Source organism: Egretta garzetta, unplaced genomic scaffold, assembly GCF_000687185.1.
Source record: "Egretta garzetta isolate BGI_Z169 unplaced genomic scaffold, ASM68718v1 scaffold759, whole genome shotgun sequence".
Lineage (NCBI taxonomy): Eukaryota > Metazoa > Chordata > Aves > Pelecaniformes > Ardeidae > Egretta > Egretta garzetta.
The window spans coordinates 599,395-609,425 of NW_009260944.1; the positions used below are offsets into that span (position 1 = coordinate 599,395).

Below are 10,031 nucleotides of genomic sequence, written 5' to 3' on the forward strand. Positions count from 1 at the left end.
CTCCAATACAACACAGATGAACCCACCCAAGAGCAAATGCAGCTTCTACTCTCAAGCTGTTAGACAAATACTGCCTCTCCAGGGACCAGACTGAAATGTTGCCAATTCAGTCAACGCAGTATTTAGAGAACCACACTTGAGTTGCTTCTGTATCAGTCCTCTGAATCCAAATGCTGTTAAAACCAAAGGGGGAAGAGGGTATCTGACTTGCCTTATTATTATTAATATGTATATATTTTGATAACACTTTGTATTTCAATTTACTTCTGAAACCTTGCCCTTTGAGAAGAACACATCCTTTAAGTTGACTTTTTTTTCAGGCTTCTGTTCCTTTAAAATTCTCTCTTTTCATTTTGCTGTTCTTTTTCAATTATCTACCAGAAAACTTGCTTTCTTCCAGCAGAAATGCGGCTGGTGGGCTTAGGCTTTCACTGCACCCGCTCTGTGAAATTCTCTGGGAAAACCCCTCGGCATTGGTCAAGTTCCTTATGCTGGATCCAGTCAGACTCCTTCACGCCCATCAGCCATCCTTCATCCTGGAGGAGAAGACAGAGATCAGATGCTGAGGGATAGATGTGAGCAGGGAATTTTGTTACAGACTACAGGCCAAGGAGGTGTCAAGGCGTTATCAAAGCCATGCTCGTATTTGGCTTGGAGACAATCTAGGAAGAGGATGGGGGAGAAGGGAAAAAAATGCTTTTGTTCCCTTTTAAACAGGGAGAAGGCTACATCCCACCAGCATCAGTACCAAAACTCCTATCTGACCCAGAGTGTCTAGAGACAGTGGAACTGTAAACAATTAGCAGGTGTAATAGAAACATGTCATAACTTACACCCACCGAAGCAGGAGAAATTCTGACAAAGAAAGTCTCTATAGCTACAGAATGGGAATTGCCTATCTCAGCTTTCACAACCTAAACATGAGGGGTCTAGCATTCACCGTAGTCATAAAAGAGACTAGCACCTCCGCAGCGCAATTCATCCCATTCATCTTGGGTACAGGTCTTTGAAGAGGATGAATCACTCCCTGGAGGTGCTCATCCCCTGCTCCAGTCAGGGCACTTGGATGATTAGAGTTTTAGAGAGGTGGCACAGGCAAAATGAGTCTTGTTTGCTGTGCTGAAATTCTGGTCTATGAGCACTGGGAGCTGAGGAGATCATCCCATCTTCCCAAAACCCAGCAGCCTGTTGGGCTTGATGTCCAACTTGCTTGATGGTGAGGTTGGCAAAACTCCTAAACTTGTGCTACACATGATGTAGGACTCAAGGTGTCTCACAAGGGTCCTCCCTAGCCACCAAACCTATACATCTATAAACAGGGATGAGTTTTCACTGAGGCAAATGGAGTCCTGCCTGGTAGAACCTGCTCAGGAGGAGAACCAGACTTCCCACCCTCTACCTGCAGGGTTTCTAGCATCGAGATTTCTGCTCCATCTGAAGCACATGAGGGAGACAAGATATTCAAGGAGGGAAGGCTGCACTGCTTGCAGCTCAGGTGTGCAGCCACCCTATTCTCTGCATGCTTTAGAGCTGCCACCATGGAAGCACCCCTTCAACATGCAAATATACCCACTCATTGGAGCTGCCACCATGCACCCCTTCAACATGCAAATATACCCACTCATTGGAGTCATCTGCAGTGGAGCAGCTTATGGGTTAAGAGCTGCACAGGGGACCACTGCTTCCAAACTCAACAGCCTGCTCTGCATCCACTCCTCTGGGCAAAGCAGGCACCAGGCTTATCACATTCAACTACATAACTTGCCAAGGCAGAAGCACTCAGGTAACCAGATGCTCTAAGCTGTGGGGAAATGGAGCATTTGTGTGTGTGGTTCCCACAGTTGTTCTGATGCTTCTGATTTCCTGGAACTACCAGGAGTTACCTGGGCATTTACTCAAGGCCAAGCAATGCCTCCCTTGAAATGTGTTCTTTAAAAATGTACCTGCACAGTGCAGGAGTGATGCAGCCCTCGACAGGGGTGATCCACAGGGCACACATTGCTTTCTGCTGCCATTTTGCAGCTTATGCCCTCTTGTCCTGTTTTCTGCACATTTCATGTGGCAGCAGCTCAGACAAGCCATTGCATCTGAGTTCCCTGCTCCTTGCAGGCTGTATTGGGTGCCTCTGGGCTCAGCTAGCCTTTGCTGCTGCTTTAGATTTGAGCATTCAGGAGATGTCATGGGAATGGCATGAGATGGGAACCCATCTGCAGCAGCCAGCTGCAAGGGCTGTGGAAGGACTGACATGCCATAAATCAGGAAGACAAATGATTAGGCAAAAGACACCGAGCCCACGTGTCTGGAAGGCAGCTTCCAGCTCACAGCACGGCAAGCACAAGAGCTCATCCATTTGCACACAGCGTCTGTGCCATATAGCATGCATCACGCCCACTGCATCCTGCTACGAAGGGTCTCCTCAGCTGTAGGGATCAGACATAAGGACACAGATTGACCCTTGACATTTTGAACATCACTTAAAGTTCCAGCTTAGAAGTGTTGCTACCCTCAACCTTTTCTTCTGTCAAGAGAGATGAATCCAGGCCTGGCTGATGCACCCACAAACTGACACCTAAGCTGCAAGATGGCAACATGGATCAGTCTATTATCCTAAGCTTTCTCCGCTCACGTGCACAGTTCATGCACATGTTAACAGCCAACATTTTCTGGCTGGATATGGTTGAGGTTAGGGAAATGAGCTGTAGCATGGGATACACCATAGTAGGGTTAGAGGGCTTCAGTGCAGCTACAGCATCATGTTAGCAACACTCAGAGCTCACCCTCTGCAGCTTGGAGAGTCTCGAGTTCATGGCTGTTGCACCCACATCCAGCTAGAGTGCAAACATACGGCATTGAAAAACTGCTCCACAAATGCCATCTCCTACCACAGAAACTAGGGGAGCTGCCACTCATTTCCCAACCAAAAAGCATTCTGAGAAAGAAATGCTCACAAATGCTTGTGCAGGGCAGTCCCACTCAGTTAGAAGTCTTGTCTCCAGAAGGAATCACTGCCGCTTCCCCATACAACTGTTCCCCTCAGAGCACCTAGCTCTACAGGAACTGCTGGCACATTATAGCTTCCATTTCACAAGCAGCAGCAAGATCTGACTCTATAATTCACAAAGCCAACAGCTGAGCCACAAAGAGGATCCACAACTTTTGTGGCCAGTGAACTACACATCACACTCCCTTTACCCCTTGTGGAATCCAGATCTTGTCTGGGCTTGACCAAACCCAAAGAGCTGATGACTACTAGATCAATTTGGAGAACTCCCTTCCTTTTCTAAACAAAAACCTAGAGATATGAGCATGAATTTTATAAAATCACCACCTCCCTCAGCCAAAGTAGTAAAACTGCTGCAGACTTTATCAGCTGGAAGCCCTCAAACACAGCAAGTGAGGAGGATTTATTCAATGCTTCTAGAAATAGCTCAGATTAAAGAAAAACATCGCCAGTTAAATTCAGGTTGGAGACGGACAGTAAGACGGTTCTCTGGGGCTGAGCAATCTGCTCCAACCTTTAGTTCTGCTGCCATCTCCTGACCAAACGCTGTCTTTTGGAAATAGCCATTGCTATACTGAAGTGCAAGACATCATCCATTGCAAGCTGCTTTCTCAGAGCTCCAGCACATCTCAAAAGGGAAGAAAACATCATCACAAACTGTGTATCACTCCTGCCAATGCCACAGGCTGCACTGCAGTGGTCATAAGGGATGTGCATCAACTTTAGGAGCAGCGAGGAGGCAAAGTATGGGCTCTGTTGGGCTCCCTGAACAAGGAAGCCACTGTATTGGCTCAAATGCCCTGAAAGGGTCAGGGAGCCATGGCTATTTCACATGCTTTATGCAAGATAATGTCTCCACTTTCCAAATCACAAGCAGAGTCGTCCCCTCTGTTGCAGGAAGCCAATCTCAAGCTCAAGGACAACCGGCTCTCCCACCAGCTCCCAGCCACAAACTGATGGCTCTGCATCCAGCCAGCCAACTGTTAGTGGAGGAAGAAGCAGCTCTGGAAATCCCCTTGGGTCCTCCCAGCCCAGGCTCACACACTGTCTTTCCCACTCACCTGCTCCTCAGGGTTCTCAAATGGAATCACAAGCACCACATCCCCGGCCTTCAGCTGCAGCTCATCGCTGTCGGTGGCTGTGTAATCATGCATGGCCTGGACCTACAGGTAAGAGGAGAGCTTGGGTGAGGCGAGCCTTCTCTCACCCAGCTCTGACATGGGTGTCAAGGCTTTCCACTCCATTGATTCACTGGATGATGCAGGTTGGAAGGCACCTTTGCAGACCATCTGATCCAAGCTGCTGCTCAAGGCAGGGCAAGCTTGGATCACAAATGCCACATTTACGCGAATAATCACTTCCCTTTATCTAATGCTTGTTCATACAGCCTGGCACACAGCTTGCCTTTGCCACAGGGGCATCCTAGTGAGTCTCATTCAACTTGTTACACATCAGCACCTCCCCATCCTTCCTTAGGAGGGTTGAATTCCCACAGTATAGGCCTAAAAACCTCAAAGGATAGAAAGCCTGTATTCACTCGACTGGTGCCCCATATTATTTTTGCAGCTGGACTGTGAAAGTATTGGAGATTATAGCCTCCCATCTCTGTCACAGCAAGCAGGGAAAAGAAACGTAGGGAAGAGTATCAGTTTGGATCTTCAGGTGATTGTATCCTGCCACATTTTCTCTTTGGTATTCAGCCTAATTCCTATCAACATCTGTGTTACAGCTATTCTGATTCAAACCACAGCTCTTCTCTTCGAGCACTACAGTCTGTAATGCTGCCTGTAACCAGCCTAAATGTGATGAGCCTCCTATTGTTCTTTAGGGTTTTGTCATTCTTCTGCTTTTGGTAGAACTACCCTCCCCACCCCACCCCCTCCCAAAAAAAAAAAAAAGCATGGACATGACTAAAGCAGAAGAAAAGCATTCCTACAGCAGGAGGCTGTAATTTCTCACTTTCAGGGCATGATGCATCTGTGATGTCTTGCTACCATATTCCATTATGCACGCTAAATTTGTGGCCTAACCTCACCCAGAATCACTCCTTCCTCCATACCTTCAAAACAAGCTGTGAGTGATCTTTGGCGTATTCAGAGTACCCACCAGACTTCTCTGTCTAATCCTATGCTTTTCCCTGATCATCCTGGCTTTCTAATTTCCCCAAGCATGAAGTCCCCTGACCCTACACATGTTTTCAACTCTTCTTCATTTGCCACTTGCATCAAAGTTTAACCTTTCCAGTTTGGAGTACAACTTCTTATCTACTATCCAGAGTCTGTGACTGACACTACCACACCATCAGAGACAGAAATAACTGCAGCAGAGAGAAGGAAGGGGAGTTTTGTTACAGAGCACAGCCAGACGTTGAGACACCGATGCTCTTATACAGTCCTTTGAAGCATCTGAAACTGCATGAAGCTGGGCTGCTGGAGAGGAAGGTGTATCTCCTTCAACTTCCTTTCTCCCTTTCAATGTGGCATAGCCCATGGCCATGATGAGCGAAAGTAGCTAATTCATTACAGAAAAAAGATTACCAGGAACTCTGTGCCCCACCACCATGCACTCACCTTGAACAGAAATCCTGGGGGCATGTCAGCTCTTTCAGACGAAGCGCCTCCTTCCACAGTGCCATTGACGGTAGCAGGGAAAGTTTCCACGACAACAGCAGGCAGAGAGCTCTGGTAGGCAGCAGCAGCCAGGGAAGGAAAAAAAAGCCATTGAGAAAAGAGAATCCAAAATTGCAGCTCCAAGTTCACCCTGGAGGATCCACATCCCAGCCCTACCCATGGCTTCAGTGGATTTTCCCCAGCACACCATTCAGTGACAAAAACACCCCAAAGGACAGAAGAGGCAGCAGTGAGAAGGCAGGAGAGGTAACTGCTGTCTTCCTTTGCTTAAGGCTGCAGAATGGCAGAGAGGATTTACAGGTTTTGTGGGATCATAATGCCCATCACTTCCTATTTGCTGCGGTCATGATGCAGTTCTTGTAGAGCCCTCATGGAAGAGACAACTCAAATGCCTGTAGGAACCAAGCAGCCATGAGATGGGACCTACTCAGTCCCCTGAAAAGGTGGCAATGTCAGGGGGGGAAAAAAAAAAAAAAAAAAAAAGAAACCTTGGATATTCAGGGGACACAGGCAGAGCCCAGGAGGACAGGGTAGGTAAAGTAAATGGCGAGCAAGGAGGAATGCAGCAGACAATTCAAGCTCAGCACAGCATGGACCATGGGCCAGCTTCATGTGAGTGGAGGGACAGCTCTTTTTGTGGCTCTTCCAGCAGAGCATCTCCCTAAGCATTACACAGATAAAGTGCAACAGCTAAGTCTGGCCTATGAATAGGAGCATTGTGACCACTGAGGTGGCAGGGATGCATTTCTCCAAGAAGCCACACATTTCTTTTCCCAGCCTCCCATATCTGTTGTATGACAAAGGGATGTGATGGAGAAAAGGGACTGCTGTCCCTTGAGGTGCTTACCGATCCTGAATCAGCTTCAGTTTTAGATGCTTCAGCTCCAGCTGCTGCTTCTGATCCAGCTGCTTCCGCTCCTGCATGGGCTGCTTCTGCAGGCTGCAATACAAAAGTCATCCAGGTGGAAAGTCAGGATCGTTACAGCTATGTGTGTGTGCAGAAAAGTGCAGCTCAGTCTGTCCAAGTGCTCTATGCTGTTGACTGCTGCCATCTGCTGACAAACAGGTGAGAAACCTCAGGGTCTTACTAGGATTCTGTCTCCCTCTTTCTCTGCAACCCAGTGAAATCACAGTAAAGCCTGCATTCCCTCACTCCAGCCATGCAGCAGGCAATACTCCCGAGGAAATCAATGAAACGACAAAAATCCCGTGCACCACTTTCTTTTCACTATCTAAATTACAGGCCTACTTTACACATGCACAGTATCTATTGTTACATGTAGATTGGCCACCTGTAAGTGAATACAAGTCTGCTTGCATGCTGAGGGACAAGGATCTCTCAATAGGCTACTTCTAAGGATTAAAAATCATGGAATTTTAAGCCTTTGCATACTCCCAGAAACAGAAGAGACGTCGTAATAACATGTCCAGATAGGAAACTTAATCTGGACCCAGCATCTACATGACACTAGCACCGAATCAAAATTAACTGAAATCTGAGATAACTTTCTCCCAAATTGATTTTGGACAGGCCCAAAGAGTCATAAATTTGGATTCTGTTGTGAATACTCTGTTAGTAAGAATTTGCTATGAATATTCTGTATGGTGCGTGCACACATACACACATTTGTGTTGGCAGAGAGAGGAGCTTCTAATGCACAAGAGCTGCCACCACCAGGGAGAAAAATTCAGCAACACCTACAAATCACTGCCTGGCACAGTCTGTTCTAGGAAGCTTCTTGTGCACAGAAACCCCTGTCCGCAAAAGACCAAACACCTCTGATATGCTTCCAGCAATTCAAGTTTTTATTCTCCATTGCCTGAAGTCAAGATAGGTCTCTTAATACAAAATTAAAGATATTCATTTGCCCCTCCCAGAAACTGCAGCAACGCAGGAAGTAAGTTAGATTGGTAGCATCAATGCTGCAGATCAGCCCCTTGGGATACTGGCCAGGCAGCAACTGGGAAGACTCCAGAGGAGAATCTCGGGGGTCTAATATGCAGCTCAAGTGTCTTTATGGCCAGTCGATATCCATTTGTTCTCTATACCAGATAACACATGCGCCTCTTTGCAGAATCTAACCAGATATCCACTTTAGACTTGCACAAAGGAGATTGTTATGCAGACATTTCCCATTTTTAATATATGTGAATAAACCAGCTTTAGCATGCCTACATGCCTCGTGTTTGGTAAACACATGTACCCCTGTGTACAACCACGTTCTAAACAAGGCATCGTCCAGATTTCTTAATGTTGCAATTCTCATAGTCCCAACCCTACAAAAGCCCAGTGTAAAGCAACGACCATGGTAACCCTTACCTCTACACCCACCTAGCTACTAGCCATGCACTGGCACAATGTTCCAAGTAGTTTTCTGGTAACAGCAGCAATAACAAAGAAATAAATCCTTGATTTAACAAAAAGCCATTACTTTACTTTCAGCTGCTCCAATGGTGCCATTTAACACACGCTCTCCTTTCCCATCACATCCTTCCTCATGTCTCCCCATCACCATGTCCACAGGCCTATACTGCCAGAGGATATTATAACCCGCAGAGCTGTTCCCATCCTGAAGGGGGTTCCCATAGCAGCTTTGGTAGTGCTAGGGTAAATGTATGCATATGAAATGCTACAAAGCCTTCTCCTGTTTAATTAGATTCACTCCCAGGTTGCTTTTTATTTGAATTCAGTCAAACTGGAACTGGGACAGAGGCCAGCCAAACTCTATTTGGCCAAGTATGGTTTTTATGTGGACAAGTGAAAAGGAGCTCAACCTGAGCTGCTTTTTTAAAAGCAGCTAACTTGCAAAAACAGTATTTAATAACCAGAGAAACTGAATCTAAATTAATCCCCCGGATTTCAACAAAGGGCATTTTCATGTCAGCTACTAATTTTTCTATTTTATGTACCTGTGGGCATGCAAAGGCCTATAAAAGCATTTACAGTCATGGAAAGATACTATAGGGAGAAGAATTGCTCACTGCTGTTGCCAGGTTTGAAAGCTTTGCTTATTCCAACAGCAGCATCATACCCACCAAATACAAGTTTCCTAATCTGCAGAACTGAGCAAGTTCTGCTGCATCCAAGTTTCTGTGCAGTTGTTAACCTCATTGCACATGGGACTATGTAACCATGCAACAAGTCTCCTCTCATCAACAGCTAAGAATAACATTAGAGCAAAAACACTTCAGAGGAGTTGAAGAGCAAGAGGAGGATTCCCCAGCTATGGGGAGCTCTGCTCTTTAACTGTGTATGGTATGCAAAGGTGAGCATTGGCACGGTGAGAACATTTTGCCTAGTAGCAATCCCCCATTGGTTAAGTTGTCCTTTGGGTGAAATCAGTTTCCAGGATGGGAGAAATGGCCCAAACCACTTTCTACACCCCAGGCTGTAAGCACAGCTCAGATACAGTCATACCTCACCCCTGCCCATCCACTCGAAAGACACAAGGTCTTTCCTTGCGAAAACACAAACTTCTTTTCTTTCTTACCAAGACAGACTGACAATGCACATACAGGGGAAAGACAGATATTAAACATGGATGGCTGACAAAAACACATGGCAAACATCTTTCTCGACATGACCCAAACTCATCTGAAGGAGAGCACTGGCCACAATGAGTCCTTGGGCTAAGTTCTCAGCAAGGGTTAAGCCATGTCCTTCCAAGTACTGACTCTAGGTGGCAATCTGGCCCTTGAGAATGGAAAGGTTGGCAGGACTCATGCCCCAGCATAAACCAAGGACATGTGCTTACATCTACACCACCAGGGGACGTAGCCAGCTCAAGTAGCAGGTTTGAGTGCCGGAACAAGGGTTTTCTGCCCACACTGCTGGCTGTTTGTCCAGAGGGGCTCAAAAGTAGTTGTACTTGAAGTATCTCCCAGTGAGCTAATCTGCAGCAATTCGAGACCTTCCCAGGCCTGATGTGTCTAGAGGGCATAAATGAGGGTCTGGCTTTGCTTCAGATGCAGAGCTAGCGTAGGGTCTCCCTCGTCAGCAAGCTCCAAAGATGACATTGAGGCAGATGCCAGGTAACTCTTGGGCCTGCACTTAACTTTCAAGTGTAGACACAGGCTGAGCTATTTCACATCAGCCTTTCTGGCAACAAGGGTCAATGAACAGCAAACACCACAGATAATTCCAAACATGTATGTATACCCAATGGTACAGGCAGTAAGGACCAGGAGCAGCTGAGACATTTAGACATCGCATACAAGGCCAACAGGATATACAGAGTTTAGGAAATATTGGGGAGTGGAGGGTGAGGATGGTGCCACAGTGGGATTCAGTTTGAGGAGAATGTCACAGCATCATGCCAAAGGAAAGATGGGTGAGTTAGCAGGGAAAGGCAATGGGGTGTGCCAGACCTGACTTGCAAACATGTGGCTGCCTCTGGGGC

General features: G+C 46.6%; 1 protein-coding gene across 1 annotated transcript in view; it reads right to left on the reverse strand.

The window, feature by feature from the left end:
* Window positions 1-284: 284 nt before the first annotated feature.
* BIN1 (bridging integrator 1) overlaps window positions 285-10,031 on the reverse strand; it is a 54,261-nt gene continuing 44,514 nt past the window's right edge. The window contains exons 13-16 of the mRNA XM_035902578.1: window positions 6,479-6,571; window positions 5,572-5,682; window positions 4,063-4,164; window positions 285-536 (exon numbers count right to left, since the gene is read on the reverse strand). Of these exons, the coding sequence (XP_035758471.1) occupies window positions 429-536; window positions 4,063-4,164; window positions 5,572-5,682; window positions 6,479-6,571 (414 nt within the window). The 3' untranslated portion in view covers window positions 285-428. The remainder of the gene's footprint in view (window positions 537-4,062; window positions 4,165-5,571; window positions 5,683-6,478; window positions 6,572-10,031) is intronic.